The sequence below is a fragment of the Mus musculus genome, chromosome 4, assembly GCF_000001635.26.
Source record: "Mus musculus strain C57BL/6J chromosome 4, GRCm38.p6 C57BL/6J".
NCBI classification, from domain to species: Eukaryota; Metazoa; Chordata; class Mammalia; order Rodentia; family Muridae; genus Mus; species Mus musculus.
In genome coordinates this window covers 137,923,940-137,943,983 of record NC_000070.6, presented here as the reverse complement: position 1 = coordinate 137,943,983, position 20,044 = coordinate 137,923,940, and the positions used below count along the sequence as shown (strand labels likewise).

The following is a 20,044-nucleotide window of genomic DNA, read 5'->3' as shown; positions in this document are numbered from 1 at the left end:
CTATTTCCCAAGTCCCCAGGGGTAGAAACCACACCCACTCTGTCTTCTACCGCTCTCTACTGCCCCAAGAACTTCAGATAACTGGACATAAAGACAGTTTCAGTTCTTGTAAATTTTTCCCCCGATGCTTGGGATTGAACTTGGGGCTTTTAGACTCAAGGCCAATGCCCTTTCACTGAGCTTCTGTCCCAACCTCCCAGCCCCCAAGGCTTGCCCTTTTGTAACTGGCCAACTTCACTTAGCACAGTGTCCCCGAGCAGGGTTGCACAACGTTGGAATGGTCAGCTCCAGCCCCGTGTCACCTACATGCCCTGTTATTTTTAGAATGCTGCTTTTCAGAACTCTAGGTCTTTCAGGGCGATGGAGACTGTTTCAGCATCATGCGCCCCTGACTCTTAGCTACGGCGCCATCAATAGCAGCCATTCCGATGGATGTTCAAGTTCTGTCTCCAGTGGCCCCGGGCCCTGAGGAATGTCAGATTCTGTTCTCATTTCCCTTAAAGAAGCAGAAAATGTCAAGTAGATAAAGAAAATGAGACACCTGAGTTGTAAAAGCCCTTCCTGTGGAAAGTCAGGTGACACCATGACGTTCCCCTGTCACATCAGAGCACAGCAGCACACAGCTTGTCCCTATGACCCTTTGCCTAACAGGCAACTCTATACCTGAGGAATGGTGATTTTCCCAAGGGCATGTGTCGGCTGGAGCCTGTGCAGGTCTACAAAGTGGGTTCAGTCACCTCCGGGGTTATTTGCTTGTTGGCAGTGTTAGGGACTGAACTCGGCTCCCACATGCTAAGCATGTGGGCTACACCCCTAGCACCCTGCTGCTGGGTGTCAAAGAGCATCTCAGCTACTGCAGGAGAGAGCAGGGATGAGGCCCGGGAGGGATGAAGCTGAAGGAATGAATGTCCAGCTCTCAAAGGCACCTGTGAGCTGATTAAAGCTCCCAGCCAGTTCTCAGCAAGGGGCTGATTTGAGCCATTGACAGCGATGCTGAGTCTTCCCACCAAAGCTGACTATAACTGGGCTGGAAAGGAAAACAGCACAGTGGGCAGCCGGCTGGTGTGTCACAACACATCCCTGCTGCCAGGGAGCAAGAGATGTGAGCCAGAAATGAACAGACATGATGGGGGTCTCCAGCAGGAATCAGTTCGTGGATTCAGAGCCACTTCACAGACTTTCTCTAACGTGGAGGAAAGAAAATTCCCACCTCCCAGAGCTGCCTGCTTTGCCCTTTGGAAATGGCCTGCCCTGTACCCAGCCCCCTAGCTTGCCCTCCCTGGCCCGCTTCTGCCAGATCCTCTGCCTCCGGGTGACTACAAGTTGAGAGATACACTCATGAGATCTTAACGGCTCAGTCATCAGAGCCACCTGATGGCAGGATCCTCTCTCTGGCCAAGACCCGGGGAAAACGGATACGTTTACAAATGTCACTGCTCACATAATTTGTGAGAGCCACGTGTCACTGGAACCCTCTGACAGAAATGTCAATGGTGAAAATCGCCATGGTCTCTGCACAACCTGGTCCTATAGGGTGAGCAGATGTCACCCCTGGAAGTGCCCCAGCTCTGAGGTGAGGAGCCGTGGGTGAACACTAGGGTTTTTTTAAATTTCCAGCCTCAATTGCTTCAGTGATTCCTAGCTTAACATGTTTCCATAGCGACGGCTGTTTTAGTCAACTGGGCCACTCTGCCGTGACTCAGTCCCCCTGAGGACACTCAGAAATTCTATTTTCCACACTTGAAGCCAAGGAGCCCTGCTGAGTACCAACCAACTCAGAGAGGCTTGGGAAGCCCTGGCGCTGGGGAGACAGAGACAGGAAGATCATGAGCTTTCAGGCCTGTCTGTGTTATGTAAGACCCTGTCTCAAAATGACCAAGGCTGAGGGGCTCATATACACATCGATCTTAGGTAGGCTCTCTTCATGGCATGAGCTCGTGCAGGGGCCAAAAGAGTGTCTTCTGGGACAGTTAGAACACTGGACTCAGGGCCTCACTGCAGTTGTGGCTGCCTGAGCAAGATCAAGGCGGTCAACACTCCGGCACAGAGGGAGGGGCTCCCAAGCCCCACCCCTAGCTGGGATGACTGACAGTTGATAGCCTAGGGGAGAAGGAGTCAGTTTCCTTTAAGGCTTTCATCCTTAGTAGGTCGACCGTGCTCCAGTAGACAGTCCACACCTACGAGTCCATGGGCAACACAAACTGAACTTGGTGGGTTATTTAAAAAAAATAAAATAAAAAGATGGCTCTAGGTTGGTGTAGGTGAAAGGTAGATATGGGAGGGGCTAGGGAGAGGAGAAGTGGATATAGGAGGGGCTAGGGAGAGGAGAGGTGGATATGAGAGGGGCTGGGAAGAGGAGAGGTGGATATGGGAGGGGCTAGGGAGAGGAGAGGAGAATTTGATCAAAGCACTTTGTATAGCTGGACACCATGGCACATGGTACCTGGGAGGCAGAACCAGGTAGATGTCTGTGTTTAAGGTCAGTCTGGTCTACACCGAAAGTTCCAGGCTGTGTAATCTGAGGCCAGCCGGTGCTAGCTATATAAATATACAGGTCTGGAGAGGTGTCTCAGTGGGAAACAGCACCCGGGCTCCTTTCGTAGACGACCCAAGTTTGGTTCACAGTGCGCATGTCAGGCTAACAGCTGTGCGTAACTTCAGCTCAAGGGGATCCAACTACCCCTTCTGGACTCTTTGAGCAATTGCATGTGTGCACACACAGGGGACATACACATATACACACAATTTAAAAATAATAAAAACAAATCTTTAAAAAACAAAGGGCTGAGACTGGGCCATAGCTCGGTGTTAGACCAATCGCCTAGATGTAGGTAGGGCTCTGGGTTCAGTTCCCAACCCCGGAAGTAAAAACAGAACAAAGAGCAGACACCCTAAGACCCCATCCCATGAGGAAACAGGCAGAGGGGGACGCTTACTCCCCAATGACCTTTGACCCGGAAGCTCCTACGGAGGAAGGAACCAGTGTCTGGAGAGGCAATGCTGGATGTGTGATTCATTAAACTCAGCCTCTGCTCTGGGCTAGCCTGGAGCCATCTGGTTAAGGCGGCCAGGCTAGCTGGCGGTGGGAATAAAATCAGTCTTCAGCTATCAGAGAAGATAGTCTGCTAAATTAACTGTCATTATTTTAGTGCTGGGGACCCAGGTAGCACGGCAGGTCACAGAAACGAGCATTAACATTTTCCCTACTTACTCCTCTGTGCCTCATCACGCCAGGGGGGCCAGTGAGGAGGAGAGAGGCTTAGTCCAGGAGACTGAGACTCAAGGGGCTGAGTCATGTGACCTGCCTCAGACCACACAGCTTGAGATGGAGTAGGGCAGTGCCATGTTCTGAGCTCAAGCCCAGGTTAGCCCTGGTAGGCTGCTCCTCTAAAGGAGCTCTCCCACTCGAGCACCTCGGAGCAGTGGGTATGCAGAACCAGTTGTCTTTCTTCTCCCTTATTCTATGGAAGAATAACTCAAAAGTTCGGGGGAGAGGAGGAAGGTGTCTCTGGTGACCACTGGATGACGTGCTCAAGGGCTACTGTGCCCTATACCACTCCGGGCATCAATTTGAACATCAGGCTACTGCGGGGCCACCATGGTAAGACCTGAAAGGCTGGAGCAAACTGAATTATGCCATGCAAACAACATCTCCGTCAACCTTTTAGCCTCAGAGAGGAAAACAGTGGCAGATGGTGCCCGACACTGACTACCTGTCTCCATAACAACCGGTCGGGCACCACTTCCCCTGGGAACCTGCCGGCAGCTGGCAGCTGCGGGAGGCCTGAGTGGGCTGTGGCACCTTCTGGGACTCTTAGGGCCTAGCTGAAGTGTGCCAACCTCTACACGTGAATGTGACCCTAGCCTTTCTTACCCAGGCCTAGAGCCCAGCTTCTCTTCCTCAAAGCCTTTAACAGAGAGACACAGACTACTTCCTACTACTTCCAACTCCAGGCAGGCTGGCTGGGGATGGGGGGGTGTTGGGCATGGAAGAGCAAGCCCTTGTGCACCCGAAGGAAGGAACCCATAAAACGTAGTGTCCCCTCTGAAGAAGGGACAGACGGATAGGAGGTCAGCTGACTAGTTAGAGGGGAGGACTACAGAAACATGGTACTGAAACTCTGACACAGTCATGGTGTCCCTCCTGACAAGAGCAAGGCTCAGTCAACGATGCCACCTGAGAGAGGTCCCTCTCCCCTTGGGGACCTAAGACAAGGCTGGCCAGCAAGACAGACAGCAAGACAGACGGAAACAGAGAAACTGTCAAGCCATCAACTGAGGATCCCTGAACCCCAAGCAGTCACAGAGGGGTGGGAGTGGGAGTGGGAGCCTGGATTAACTACAGAGGAGATGGAGTGGAAGGGGGAGCCTGGACAGAGGGGACAGCAGACCTCTAGCTATCAGGTCCTCACACCAATCAGGTCCAAGCGGCAGTTACAACGCAAGGACATGTCACAGTCCAGGAAGCCAACCAGCTCCTCTGTGACTCGGGAGCTGCTGGTCCTAACCATGCCACTTGGCTGTCCTGCTCAGAAAAGGCAGGAGATGTAGCATAGTCGGTAGAATGCTTGCCTAGCAAGCAGAAACCCCTGGTGCGTGCTCAGCATCCCATTAAAAAAAAAAAAAAAAAGCTGGGCGTGGTGGTGCACACCTGCAATCCCAGCACTTGAGAGACAGAGGCAGAAGGACCTGAAGTTCAAGGCCATCCTTGGCTACACAATGAGTTCACAGGCAGCTCGTGATACATAATACCTCTATCTCAAAACAGTAAAACAAATGAATTAAACTTTGTAGGGATTTTTCATAAAAATAAAGAAAAGGGAAACACTATAGCCTATATCTCTGCAGTGTTCCACGTGCAGTGCTCCGTGACCAGGACGGGGCACATGGTACAGGAGAGGGTGGAAACATTCCATCCATGGGAGCCGTGATCACCGCCAATTTCAGGGAAACGTCTCAGAAAGCCGCCTCGCTTAGGCATCCGTTCCTACCCTCGTGGTCTTTACTGGGTGAGGGTCCCTCCCTGAGCCTGTCTTTCCACCTGTGACCAGGTAGATCAACACCCTTCTTTATCAGGTCGCTTCAAGGACCTGGTAAGGTGGGTGTGTAGCGTGGGTCCCCAGAGCCTCCTGAAGCCCTGTCCCCGGCACACCGCGTCGTCGGCTTACCTGCAGCTCGGCAGCCGTGACTTTGTGGTAGATGAGTTCTTCATCCCTGCGCTTCTCCTGGGGGATGGTGATGTTGGCCAGCGCCGTCTCAAAATCCAGGATCTGCTGCATCTGTGGCCGGATGGCATCCTCGTCCCCACCGCCCAGGAGCTTCCCCAGCTGGACCATGTAGTTCAGGTATCCAGTCAGGACCTGTAGGGACCAGCACGTCAGTGGCGGCCACCTGCTGCCCTCGGCGCCAGAGGAGGGCAGGACAGGCTGCAGCCCAGCGCACACAGTCAAAGGCTCTGCCTAGAAAACCCACATTTTATCTTACGGAGACAGGTCTCACTGTGTGGCCCCGACTGGCCTAGAACTCACAGAGAGCCAGCCACCTGCCTCTCTCTCCCTCAAGATGTATGCCTGGCTTGCTTTTCTATGTTTGAGACAAGATTTTACTCTGTAGCCTAGGCTGGCCCGGCACTCATGGAAATCCTGCTTCAGTCTCCTAAATGCTTGGATTACAGGCACGTGTCAAGCCAACTTCTGAAACTCAGGCTCAAGTTGGATGCTGTGTCTGTCCACTGTCACCCCTTGGCCCCTAGGGTTAAAGTGACGTGCTTCCACATGTCCAAGGGTGGGACAGGTAGCCCTGCTGGTCTGGCCCACCTCTACTCAATACAGAATTCATCTTTGTGTGTGTTTGTGCGCATGTGCGTGTACACACACACACACACACACACACACACACACACACACACACGAGATGGAACTCAGGTTATCAGGTTTGCGTGACAATGGTCTTTGCCTGCTGAGCCACCTCGATGGCCCAAGTGTTAGTCTTTTAACGCGCCTGCTCTGAGCCACCTGCCACTGCGTGTCCCCTGATCTGAGTCTAGCCCTTGCCTTCATGTTCTTCAGCTGCCCCTCCGCTAACCGTGTGAGGCTGAGCCTCTGGCTGGGTGATCAGCCAAGTGGGGACTGCCTCTCCTCAAGCAAGGTCTCTGGGGACCATCTCCCGTCACTGGGCACTGAGTGGGCACAGGGGGAATAATGGGGCTGGCTCTGGGGGTGCAACACACTTCATGGCTGTGTGACGGCGAGCAGTCACTGAGTGTCTCTGAGCCTCACAAGGCAAGGTGAGAGTCTTATCAGCTTGGCAGAGGTGAGGACCACAAAAGACCTAGTACCCACAAACGCTGGCGGCTGTCGCCATTGTCTTCTTTAGAGAAGGGATAAGTGTTGCCTCCTGTAGCTGCAGCACCTGGCTGTGATGCTGGATGCTTGGGGACATCACTTGCGCCCCCTCCCACCCCAACCGCCCCAGGGCTGCCTGTTGGCCTTCAGGAAACTGAGCTCTCTGTAAAAGCCAAGTTTCTGAGGCTTCTGGGATAGCTGGGTGTGCAGAGCGGGGCAGGCTGGGTAAGCTTACCTTTTCATTCTCTGTCTTGTTCAGGTAATAGTCTCTGGAGGGCAAGCCAAGGCCGGACTGGTCCACCTGCAGAGGGATTTGGGGTGAGTGGGGGGCTCCCTGCTTACTCTCTACCTTCCCTGGGGCAGGTACCAGCAGGAACGGGAGAAGTTGAGAGCTACTACTAGCAGCATATCCACTAAAGGACCAGGGATGAGACAGGCACATTTGCCCCAGTAAGGGAAATGGCAGCTCCCCTGAAGAACTGCAATGGGATCTGGAGCAGGGAGTAATGGTGAGGAGCCTCCTGAGAGTTGGTCAGGGAGGAGAGGAACATTCCAGAAGGTTACCACAGAAGCCTTCTGCTCCCATCTCGACATACCTCATCTCAGGTAAGAGTTGTTATACTGTGTTTGGTTGACAAGGAAATTATAGTTCAGAGAGGTTTAGCTACTTGCCAAAGACCACACAGCAGGTGGGTAGTATGGATGGGTGAGGTGAGGTGAAAGCAGGGAGAGATGGGCTCAAATCCATTCCTGCCAGGAGCTGTGGCAGGGGAGCCAAGGGTGTCTGTCCCCAGTCATGTCCAAGAGTTTACGTCACCTCAGTGGCTCAGCCCACCTGGATCACATTGCTGTTGGAATTCTTGGAGTCCGCGCTGACATAAACAGAGAAGAAGGGTGAGGTGCGGTAGTGAGCTGTGACCACCTGCAGTGTGTCCTGGAAGTTGTCCTTGGCCCAGGGTCCTGTGATATTCCAGCCTCCCAGCTGTGGAGAGAGAGCAGAGGTGATTGTGTGTGTGTGTGTGTGTGTGTGTGTGTGTGTGTGTGTGTGAGACAAGACCTTCCCCGAGGTGAGCTGAGGCAAAGTCCTTTAAGGGAGCAAAAGTGGTGAGAAAGCATTCCCAGCTACCGCCTTCTGCGCCAGGAAGCCTGGCTAGCCTCAGCTGCCCTCCCTGAAGGCCACCCAACAATGTAGACGCACTCAGAGTAGACTGGTTGGGGCAGGAGGCTATCGATGTAGCTTGTTTGGCAGAGTCCATGTGTTGCAAGCACAATGCCCTGTCTCTAGTACTGTATAAAACCAGACATGGTGGTGACACATGCCAACAGCCTCAGGACTCAGCAGGGCAAACCACCAGGAGTTCAAGGGCATCACTGGCTACAAAGGAAGTTTAAGGCCAGCCTGGGCTATGTGACTGTGATAGTTTGTATATGCTTGGCCCAGGGAGTGGCACTATTAGGAGGTATGGCCTTGTTGCAGTAGGTGTGTCACTGTGGGTGTGGGCTTAAGACCCTCGCCCTAGATGTCTAGAAGTCAATCTTCCACTAGCAGCCTTCAGATGAAGATACAGAACTCTCAGCTCTGCCTGCACCATGCCTGCCTGGATGCTGCCATGCTCCCATCTTGATGATAATGGACTGAACCTCTGAACCTGTAAGCCAGCCCCAATTAAACATTGTCCTTATAAGAGTTGCCTTGGTCATGGTCTGTTCAGAGCAGTTAACACCCTAACTAATAGAGTGACCCTGTCTCAACACACACACACACACACACACACACACACACACACACACACACACACACACAAAAGCAAAGAAGAAACAGATGAACGACTTATTAGTAGTCAGCAGGGTCCTCCTCTACAGAGAACTATTTACGACCAAGAGTCTTAGGGTGCTTCAAGACCAGCACACCCCTCCACATACACACAGGACCAGAAGAGCGATAGAGAAGGATTAGTCAGTACAGTCCCTGCCCCCTACCTAGACACACACATGCTTGTTCCCGGCAGATGCAGACACACACCCTATTCCACCCACACAGCCAGATCCACCCACACAAAGCCATGCACACACATGCCCAGGCAATCCCAACACCTGCAGTAGACAGACAGACAGACAAGACAGACAGACGGGCTCTGAGTCCCAGCTGGGCATGGCGGCTGGAGGTGTGAGGTGTAAGGTGAGCTGGAGGGGCTGGCAGGAAGCTCATTGGAGGGAGACTGTGGCCGTCCGTCCGTCCGTCCACCTGAACACCCACCTTCTCAATCAGCTCCATCAGGGGCTTGGCCCGAAGCTCCTCAATCCTAGTTTCGTTCATGCACGCACGGTAGTACACTTGGGCTTTTCTCTCTGCCTCGCTCACACTGGCCGTGGCATTTTCTAGAAGGTCAAGAAATAACAGAGTTGTGTCTCAACGGGGTGAGTTCTTCCTGGATCCTCAGCGCTCCCAGCTGTAGGGAAGTATCCCCCGGTAAATGACTGTCCACGGAGGAAAAGCCTCATCCTAGGGCTGTTCTCAAGTACCTCTGTGTCCCGGGTTTCTTCTCTCTGCAAGATGACCTTACATAGTTTTGTGTCAACTTGACGCAAGCTAAAGTCATCTGAGAGGAAGGACCCTCAACTGAGAAAAACGCCTCCATAAGATCGGGCTGTAGGCACGCCTGTAGGGCATCTTCTTAATTAGTGATTGATGGGGGAGGACCCAGCCCATTGTGGGTGAGGCCATCCCTGGGCTGGTGGTCCTGGGTTCTATAAGAAAGCAAGCTGAGCAAGCCATGAGGAGCAAGCCAGTGAGCAGCATCCTTCCATGGCCTCTGCATCAGTTCCTGCCTCAGATTCCTGCCCTGACTTCCTTCAAATGCAAAGCTGACTAAGCCCTTTCCTCCTCAACTTGCTTTTGGTCATGGTGTTTCATCACAGCAATAGTAACCCTGACTAAAGGGTGTACCCACCCGGCAGGACCGCACGTGGCCCCAATCCCTTGCCTGGAAGGTGGGAACCCTGCCTAGGTTTTCAGCTCTTTGATGACCTTGCCAGGGAGAAAGGCAGGAATTGGGCTTGAAAGACTGCATTCATTAGCAACTGACTCCCCACGTCCTCCTGAGAGGGCTAGAACCACCAGGTACTGCTGGCCAGGCCCGAAGGTGTCTCTCACCATCCACACCTGGCTCTGGCCATGACCCTGAGAGACCGTGGCCAGCATCCGAGACAGAATGTGGGAAGCCGCAAATGCCATTACAAGATGGCGCTGGTTTCTGTAAGCCGACACCCATGAATATGGGTAAACGACCAATGTGCACATGTGCATAAGAGTTTTTTGCCTAATGAGGTACTGGTAGCATAACCAATCAGGTATGGACACGTCACTCCTAGGCCTATATAAGCAGCGCCATTTCTGGGGCTCGGGGTCTTTTGCCTACACAGTCCATGCTCTCCCAATAAACATGTTGCAGAAGGATCCTGTTGTGGCGTCTTACTTGCTGGCAAGTCGGGCGTCCCACAACACAACTCTGTGCTCAAGAATGAGCCTGGTGGGGCTGGAGAGATGGCTCAGCAGTTAAGAGCACTGAGTTCAATTCCCAGCAACCACATGGTAGCTCACAACCATCTGTAATGGGATCTGATGCCCTCTTCTGGGTAGCTGAAGACAGCTACAATGTACTTACATATAATAAATAAGTAAATCTTTATTAAAAAAAAAAAGATGAATGTCCTGAGTTCAAATCCCAAGCAACCACATGGTGGCTCACAACCATCCCTAATGAGATCTGACACCCACTTCTGGTGCATCTGAAGACAGCTACAGTGTACTTAGATATAATAATAAATAAATCTTAAAAAAAAAAAAAAGAGCAGGGTGTTGGTGGAGGCAGAGGCAGGCGGATTTCTGAGTTCGAGGCCAGCCTGGTCTACAGAGTGAGTTCCAGGACAGCCAGGGCTACACAGAGGAAACCCTGTTTAAAAAAAAAAAAAAAAAAAAAGAATGTGCCTGGCATCTGCTTTCCCTAGGCCTCCAAGGCCACCGAGATAAGAGACAGGCTTCCCAGGACAGCCTGGCTGTGCTGGTCACAGTGTGTTCTGAGTTCCAGCTGGAGGCCACCGACTGACTCCCTTTCCCTGGCATCTGGGGGGAGAGCGAACACTTGAGGCCTCCCTGATCAAGCTGAGTTCCTGCGGCCATGAGCTGTTTGTGTAGAATAAAGAAGAACATGGTGTCTGGGAGAGGGGAGTGTTGAATGAAGGGCTCTGGCAGGCCCAAGTGTGGCAAACCTGGCACCAGGACGGCTTGCCCACCCAGTTAAGATTACATTCCTAAAGCAAGCCTCCAAGGTCTATTCCCTTATTTGGCCTCTGACTCCTTTCTGAGACTAAACACTAAAGGTCCAACAATCAGATCTCATTATTTGGCTACCCTGGCTAACCTGTTCAATCCTAGCACAGCCTTCCTCCTTTTTCTTCAAAAAAAAAAAACAAAAACAAAAAACAAAAAAACCAACAACCCCCCCAAAAAAAAACCCCAAGAAAATAAACAAACAAAAACCAAAAACATCTGCTGTTGCTGTCTGCTTTTGTTCAATCCTGCAGCAGCCCCCCTGCTTGTCCCTCCTGGGTAATAAATAAATCTCCTCCATGCTAAGAACTTGGCATCTGGGTGTGTCCTGTACCGACTCCGAGGGGCCCCCAACCCCTCAATAGGGCCAGTGCCAGGCTGAGCTCTATAAGGGGCAGAAGGAAGACAGGATATGGACGCCATGTGGCAACAGGCATTCTTACTTCTGCCCGGCTTCTCTCACCGAGTGCTACTGTTGCCCTGGTTGGGGCAGAAGCTCTGGGACAGCCTGAGGCACACTGCCCTCCTGCTCTCTCCTCATCAGGAGCAGCTACGACCTTGCAAGCTCCAGAGGAGAGGGACCTGAGCTGACTGAGTCAGCCCTACAGAGCTGGGGAGTTGGCTCAGTAGGTCCAGAGCCTGCTATGCAAGCATGAGGCCCTGAGTTCAGATCCTTACACCTTGAAGAGCTGGGTACAGCTGCCCAAGCCTGTAAGCACAACACTGGAGGGCAGAGGTGGGGGCAGGGAGGAGGTGGATCCCTAATGTTCACTGGCCAGACAACCTAGCTGAACCAATGAACTCCAGGTTCTGTGAGAGATCCTGTTTCAAAAAAGAGAGAGCGCGCAATGGAAGAAAACACCTGACTTTGTGCTCTGGCATCCAAGTGCACACGCTCACACATGCACACACCTGTGAAACACACTTGTACACACATGCACACACCCCTGAAATGCACACATATGCATGCACACACCTGTGAAATGCGCACACACACACACACACATGCACACACCTGTAAAGTGCACATGTACACATGCACACGCCTGTGAAACACACTTGCACACACATGCACACACCCTTGGGAGAACACAAAAGACAGCTAATGAGATGGATCAGGTGAACAAACGCAGATCTTGGGCCAGACTGTGGCAGAGAAGGGGTGAAAGGCACTTGAAAAGTGAAGGAAAGAGCCGGGCATGGTGGTGCACGCCTTTAATCCCAGCTGCCTTTAATCCCAGCACTCGGGAGGCAGAGGCAGGTGGATTTCTGAGTTCGAGGCCAGCCTGGTCTACAGAGTGAGTTCCAAGACAGCCAGGGCTACACAGAGAAACCCTGTCTCAGAAAACCAAAAAAAAAAAAAAAAAAAAGAAAGAAAGAAAGAAAAAAAAAGTGAAGGAAAGATAACAGAGCTCTGAGCTTGGCTTGCTACTACTGACTGGGATGTAAAAGCCCAGAGAACATTCTAGAGGAGAAAGGAGACCTCCTGGGCTCCAATGGCATGGAGATCAATTGGCAGCATGGGACCAGACACCAGAGTTTCCAATGGCCTAGTTAACTTCCTTCCAGGGACCCCATGTTCCAGAAACTTCTGCAGTCACTTCCCCAAAGTCCCAGAGAGGAAAGACAGAACACCGTTTAATCGGCCCTCATCTTCCTCTGGGAGTTTTTCTTGGATCTCTTTCTCACATCGCTGCTGGCCAGTGTTAGGAAGCAAACGCCCAGGCAGCCGGGCAAGCAGAGGCTGCTGAGATGGGCTGCAGGGAACCGGGTGCCTGGGAATCCCTCAGGCTCCAGGGCTGTCATGGCACTATCAGGGCAGAAGCATGCCGGGTCTGGAGTCTCCGCCAGGCAAGGCCACTGTTTGTTTTAGATAAACCACAGACTGCTCCAGGCCTCAAGAGCTCCATCCAAGAGGGGCTGATAAAGGAGGTGCCCAGCTCTTTGGGACAACACTATCCGCACTTCCTGGTGCCGAGTGCAGGCCAGGGGTCAGGCCTGTATCTCATCATCAGACAACACAGAAAGATGGATGTGGTGTTACCGGCCAAGAAGAAGGACAGGGAGCCCGGGAGAGGGAAAGAGCCGGCTAACAAAGGCGAAGAGATGAATGAGCTGGAATCTGAACCCTGGCATTCTTAAGCCTCCCTGAGAAAGCGGCTGGCTCCCAGCACGTGGGCGTGGCCATGTGTGCAACTTGTCATAACATTTCCCCAGAAGTGGCTCTTACTTGGATCACACCCAATTTATAGGCGAGTGCCTGGGTAATTAGACCAAGGTCACATAAAAGTGGCTGAGGCCGGGACAGGCGCTCTCCGTCTTTCTATTTTCTTGTTCCTGCTTGCCAGTCAGTATGCTGAAAAAAAAACAAGCCAGAAGACAGTCCACCCACCCCCACCCCCTAAGAGGTCCTGGCCCCGCCTCCCTGCCTGAATCATAAAATCTACCAAAACTACTCTCCGATGGAAGCTGATACTACGGTGTGTGTGTGTGTGTGTGTGTGTGTGTGTGTGTGTGTGTGTAGGGGGTAGTGTTTCCAAGACAAACAGAGCAGTAAGGGGAAACGGAGACGGTAAATATTGGGAAGCCATAATCAAAAGGAAATGAGAAGAGAGTACAACTCACACCCAGTCACCAACAGAAACTCATCTCACGAAGCTGGAATGTTCCATGTTCTCAGAGAGACTGGTATGAGGGACACAAGAAAGGAAGGGAGGTAGCTAGCTATCCCAACCCCCCTCCCACTCCCCACCACCACCCCCAGCTTTGGTTCTAGGGATGGACCCAGGGGATTGTGCAGGCCAGGCGAGCACTCTTCCCCCCCCCCACAACCCCCCCCGGCTTCGATGGTCACAATTCGCTTGTGTTAAATACTGTCAGTATGTATCCTTGCTTTGCTTTTGAGACTGGTTCTCATATAGCCCAGGCTGACCTTGGACTTAATGTATACCAAAGGATGGCTTTGATCTTCTGATCTTCCCATCCTGCCTCAGGAGTGCTGCAAGAATAGGAATTCACCACCATGCCCAGCTTTATGGTCTCATAGACCTGAAGGGTACACAAATGGCAGTGTGGCTCAGGCCCCACTGGCAGAAGACATAACAGGGAAAGAACTCTTCTAGAAGGACCCGAGTGGTAGTGGTTGTGCACCTCTAATCCCAGCACTTGGAGGGCAGAGGCAGGTAGCTCTCTGAGTTCAAGGCCAGCCTGGTCTTCAGATCGAGTTACAATAGGACAGTTGGGGCAACACAGACAAATCCTGTCTCAAAAAACAAACAAACAAGAAAGAAAAGAAAGTATAGAAGGGACTGAGGAGATGACGTTTGGAACGTCAGAGGCAGGGTGTGGCAGCACACACTTGAAACCCCAACATGGAGACAGGTCGATTCCAGGTGTAACCACTCAGCCAGGCTAGTGCTAACAGTGAGGTCTAGATTCAGCATGACACATGCCTTGAAAAACAGAGGGTAGAGGAGCAGCTGAGAAACACACTCAGTGTTGACCTCTGGCCCAAACAAGAACGTGCATGAGCAAGCACGCACACGTACATGACACGCCAGACAGGGAGAGCGGAGATACCCGTCTGGAAGGGTTTGTGGGGTAGGCTGTCTAGTTGGTAAAATAATCAGAGGTAGGCACAACCAGAAAGCCAAAGCCAAAGGGGTGCCGGGAAGCTGGCTGCTTCCTGATGGTGTGAGGCCACATTCCTTTCTCCCCAGTCCCAGGAGGCCCTGCCAGTCAGCCTGGGGGAAAGGCAGAGTCTATGTTCCATACAAGTGAGGTCAGTCGCTTCCCGCTAACAAGCTAACATGTCACAGTGGCACCTGGCCCAGGTCAGCCCACCCTCTGGGAGGTCCCAGGAGAATTCAGCCATCAAAGGAATGTGCGGCTCTGGCTGGAGATGGAGCTCCCATGGTAGTGACGCTCCTAAGGGGGTTCGGGCATGGTGATCCCAGAGCTTAGAAAGCAAAGACAGGACGGGGGGCGGGAGGTACAAGTTATCTTTGGCCTCATAGGGGGTTCAAGGCCAGCTTGGGCTAGAGACCCAGAGGAAGAAGGGAAAGAAGGAAAGGAAGGAAGGAAGGAAGGAAGGAAGGAAGGAAGGAAGGAAGGAAGGAAGGAAGGAAGGAAGGAAGGAAGGAAGAAGAGAGGGAGGGGAGGAAGGAAGGATATGGCTTGCTCAAGGCTACACTGCATGTTAACAGCTCTGTTGCTGGACCAGCAAACCTCACCAACACTCCAAATGTCTCTTTATCTCCCTACCTCCTGAGAGCACACTCCAGGCCACCCTGAGCACCCTGTGTTCCAGTGCCTGCCAGCTATTAGCCCTGGCTCCTCCTGAGGTCCACTGGCTGGCCCTTTCCTTGTCTTAGGGAAGCTGAAACCACTGGGCCTTAAACTCTGGAACATTCTTTATGTCACTCACTCACCTGCATCTGCTTCTTTTGGGGTTCCCAGGTATCTAGACTATAGCTGAAGAGCCGTTTGTAGATTAGTTTACAGGACAGAGGCTGGTAAGGTGACCGTAAGACATGCTGTGTGTGTGTGTGTGTGTGTGGTGGGGGGTCCTGAGCTAGGACATGGATATCATTTCAGTTTATTTGGGGCCCAGGGCAAGCAGCTATTAAGGAAGCAAGCCACAAGCCTCACTCCCTAGCAAAACCTCCTGGGGCCTCCCCAGAGTGGATGTAGTTAAGAGAGAGCCAGGAACGAGAGAATATACGCTTTGAGATGCCATGGCTCTAGGTCTGAACTCTAGCTCCACCATTTTCTGGGCAATCTGTTTTTGCCTCCGAGTGCCATCCGTAACAGGCATGGACTGCCGTGGATGCATTATGAGAAACAAATAAAAAACTCAGCATACTAGATACACCAGTAGCGCCTTCTCTGATAAATGGCCCACATCGTGCCTGAGACGTAAGATAGTCTAGGACTTTGCCTTCCTCTGACGCCTCCCTGCATCCTTACCAGTGACCTGTGAGATTCCATGTTATGATAGGAGGAGCCAAGGACCTGGGAGGCCCCCTCTATCACCATGCAGCTTGTGAGGGAGGGCACCACATGGAATTCATACAAAGCCACCAGAAGGGCAGCTGTGTTTCTCTGAACTGGGGCCAGGCCCCATGCTCAGGCCCCAAACCACTGCATGCGAGTCTACACTCACAGTGACCTTCTATGTCAGAGAGCACTGAGAGCTGGGCTTAACAGAGTTGGGAACTGTGGCATACACGGAGCCCTGGACAAGCAGCCAAGCTGGTCTGTAGGGGGGCGGGGAGGGGGGTACGGGGCTGTATGGCTTTAGAACTTTGCAGTGTGGCCCTGATGTCACCAGGCCCTGCAGGTTACCCATGTCAAGATCTTGATTGGTTGTTACTGCACAGGGCAGTTTCCTATCATCACCTTGACCCAGAAGGACAGGGTAGATAGAAAGTCATAGCCCAGGACGGGAGGCCACTCCCCATGACATCTGACAGCTGCCTCAGATTGGCTGGGGTGGGATTGGGGGTCCTGAGAAGCTACTGGGAACTGTGGGTGAAAGGGTGGGTAGGCAGCCTAGCAACAGCCATGGTCTGAGGCTGGGTTGGAAAAGAAAGACAAGGCGTCCTTAACCCACTTGCAACTGAAGGACATGGCTGCCTAAAAAGCAGTTGTTAAAACAGAACCATTTCCTATCTCCTGAGACGACTTCATCACTTAGAGAGGATCTGCCCTCTTTTAAGCAGCCACTTCTGTGTCACTTACTCCTCAGTGTGACGAAGGGCTTTAAAAGGCTGGACAAGCTGGATGTGGTGGTGCCTCATACCTTTAATCCCAGTTCTTGGGAACGGAGGCAGGAGAACTTCTTCAAGTTCAAGGGCAGGCTGGACTACACAGGGAGACCTTGTCTTGAAAAGCCCAACCAACTGCCAAGACAGAGTTAAGTGTTCATGAAGCTAAGCGGCCTTGGTGACACACGGATTAATAGGGTTTTTACTCTCTGGCCCTTGCCCAGCTTTGGGAGCCCCAGGAGAGGGCAGAGGGCAGCAGGAGAGGAAGCTGGAAAGGGTTTCACACATCACTGGTAAGGATGCTGCCAAGCATCCGAGGAAGGCAAAATCACAGGTCAGCACATGCGGTCCAGTCCGTGCTAGGACTCCTTCTGGGAGAGGAGACACTGCGTGGGCAAGATCTTATGTAGTAGCCAGGAATATAGCAGCAAGAAGGACAGACTCGGGCGTCTAAGCATGGGACTCCATGGTCAAAAGGACTACTTTGGATAGTCTTTTTCACAGCTCATTACCAGCAGCCCAGGAATAACAGACTCTGATATTTCTCTCTCTCTCTCTCTCTCTCTCTCTCTCTCTCTCTCTCTCTCTCTCTCTCTCTCTCTCTCTCTCTCCCCCTCCCTCTCTCTCTCTCTCCCTCCAGGATCTCATGAAACTTAGGTTACCTTTAAATTGAATGTTTGATCCTCCTGCCTCTACCTCCCAGTTCTGGGATGGTGCTGATACCACACCCAGTTTTACTCGAGCTGGGGGCTGAACCCGTGGCCTTGTGCATGCCAGGCAAGCACTCTACCAACTGAGCTATAACCCCTGCCCTGCATGACACCACCACTGATCAACAGGTATAGTCTGAGCTGGAGTGTCTGAGCTCAATACTTTTTACTTTCACACCACAAACTCAGTTAGTGCCAGCCAGGAGCTAAGTGCACGGAGTGTTGAAGGCCGAGGCCCGAAGCTCTGTGTACTCTCTCAGTGACAACCACCTCACACCTGCTCTTCCGTGCTGCGAACTGCGGACTGATCTCATGTTGCCAATGAAGAGAGTTAACCAGGTCACTCAGGGTCACCCGGCAGGCAGGGGATGCCACCCTCCCCAACCCCTTTGTCGCTTACCCAGTAGATGCTTGATGACAGCTTGGTTGTGTTCCCAGAGGTTGCTGAAGGTTCCCCAGCGTGAGTGGCCATCGGGCACGGGGTTGGCCTTGATCCAGCCCCCGCAGGCGTAGCTGAAGAAGTCCTGGCACGGGTCTACTGTGGGGTCCATGGAGTTTAGGATAGAGCTGGTCACTGAGACACAGGCCTCCGTCAGACATACCGGAGGCGTTCCTGAGGGCCAGGGACAAGAGGCTGATGAGAGGTGAGCAGTGCAGGTAGCCTGCAGCCCAAGGCTGACTTAGCTGGGTGACTACTAAATCCCTGATGAGACACAAGCTCGGTAGATTTAGAGCCTCTTGGCACACAGGACTTCTATTAGCTGTGTAAACTCCGTTCCGTGGTTCCAAAGAGCTCAGGACTAAGCCGATTTTCTTTCAGCCATCTTTCCTCCACGACAACTTCTGATCCTGATGTCAACCATTCATTTTCCAGTCCACACATCTATCTTTCAATAAAATCAACACTGAATGTTTTCTAGGTCCTGTCTGTCTCTGTCTGTCTGTCTGTCTGTCTCTGTGTGTATGTGTGTGTGTGTGTGTGTGTGTGTGTGAGAGAGAGAATTATACAATGTGCATAGGCAACACACATGTGTGTGTGTTTATATGCCATAAACACACACACACATGTATGCATGCATACACATATGTGCACACACATGCACAGACATGCACAATCAGGGCAGAGAACATAGATCAGTTAGTAGAACCCTGGATTCAGTCCCCATTACCACATAAGTCGGAGCACTGTGGCACAGGACTGAAATCCTCACTTGGGAGGTAGAGGCAGGAGGATCAGAAGTTCAAAACCATCCTCAACTACAAAGAGTTTCAGGAAGGCGCATGAGACCCTATCTCAAAACAGACCCCCCCCCCCGCCACCCCCTGAAACAAAACTATTGCTCTATTGGCATTTGAATGGAAAAGAATCTTTTCCAAGTGCTGGGAACAGAGCCAGGCCCTTGCACATGCCAGGCAAGTGCTCTCCCACTGAGTCACAGCCCAGACAGCCTTTCTGTAGCAGGGGTGATGGTGCCACTTACAGGAACACTACATCAGATCCCCTTAATCAGAGTCACACACCCTGGTTTCCAGCCACGGGGAAAGCCAGAACCTTATGAGAACAGAGGGAATGTCCGTGTGTTTGAAAAGGCCATTCTCTGTTAGATGTAACTCCATATTTGGAGAGGAGAGGGGAAATAATACCTATTGTTTTTTACTCAGTAAACTGCAGGAAGTCAAGTCTGACAAAGTCTTGGCTGGAAATGCCCACAAGACAAACAATAAGGGGACTTGGGTTTGGAAACAACACAAGGTGGTGGCGCACACCTTTAATCCCAGCATTCGGGAGGCAGAGGCAGGATCTATGTGAGTTCGTGGTCTACAGAGTGAGTTCCAGGACAGCCAAGGCCACAGAGAGAGAGACAGTGCCTTGAAACACCCCCCACCTATAAGAAAAAAACCCCCAACAAATAACAAAACCTAAAAAACCAAAACAACAACAACAAAACAAAAAATCCAACCCAACCACACCAAATCAAACCAAATATCCTTGGTCCATCAGGAGTTTCATGTCTACTTGATTGACTAGTGAGTGGTTTAGGAGGCCCCAGCTGACCAACTGATAGTTTGTGGCCCTCTCATCTATGTTCACTGATCCTTGGAAATCTCCTCAGGCCCTCTCGTATTCCTTCCTGTCTTGGGCATCTGCGGTCCCATCATGTGCTAAATCACACCTGTGGCCCCATCATGTGCTAAGTCACATCTGTGGTCCCATCACGTGCTAAGTCACAGCCTTCCCTGTCTAGGTTCCTACAAGAGGATGCACTTGTTTTCACGGGTCCTTTCTCCAGCGCTGGGCTTGGCATCCACTGCTATTCAGTGGATGTTTGTAGAATGCATTAATGTCCCACCGAATGACTAAATGAAAGTGTCTTAGGATCTGGCCACCTGCTGGAGAGGTAGGTGGCAAATACCCCTTTGCTCTGGGACACACATGATCAGTCAAGAAGGCAGGAACCAGCTCAGGTCTGATATACTCACCTAACAGTATTTACCTTCAGTGTCATCCAAGACGCTTCAGTTCTTTAAAAATGTGAAGTGTGTGTGTGTGTGTGTGTCTGTCTGTCTGTCTGTCTGTGTGTTGTGTGTGTGATTGTGTGCTACACGATCTCCTGGAGTCAGTGCTCTCCTCCTTCTACCATGCAGGTTCTGGGGCTAGAACCCAGGTCATGAGGCTTCACAGCAAGCACCCTTATCCACTTAGCCATCTAGCTGACCCTTAAGATGCTTTTAAATACTTCGCAGAACAGGGACAGGGAAAGGGGTTGTTAAGTCAGTAACCCCAGAATCCATATTATCAATGCCAGGCATACACTTGCAAGCCCAGTGCTGGGGAGGTGGAGACAGGAGGATTCCCTGGGCTTGCTAGTGAGCTGCTGGGGCATAATGGGT

General features: G+C 51.9%; 1 protein-coding gene across 4 annotated transcripts in view; it reads right to left on the bottom strand.

Moving 5' to 3' along the window:
* Ece1 (endothelin converting enzyme 1) overlaps nucleotides 1–20,044 on the bottom strand; it is a 102,993-nt gene that overhangs the window by 21,246 nt on the left and 61,703 nt on the right. For all 4 annotated transcript variants that reach the window (NM_199307.2, NM_001369179.1, NM_001369177.1 and 1 more), the window contains 5 exons: nucleotides 17,553–17,765; nucleotides 8,602–8,723; nucleotides 7,180–7,326; nucleotides 6,580–6,645; nucleotides 5,169–5,360 (listed from right to left, as the gene is read on the bottom strand). In NM_199307.2, coding sequence (NP_955011.1) covers nucleotides 5,169–5,360; nucleotides 6,580–6,645; nucleotides 7,180–7,326; nucleotides 8,602–8,723; nucleotides 17,553–17,765 — 740 coding nt within the window. The remainder of the gene's footprint in view (nucleotides 1–5,168; nucleotides 5,361–6,579; nucleotides 6,646–7,179; nucleotides 7,327–8,601; nucleotides 8,724–17,552; nucleotides 17,766–20,044) is intronic.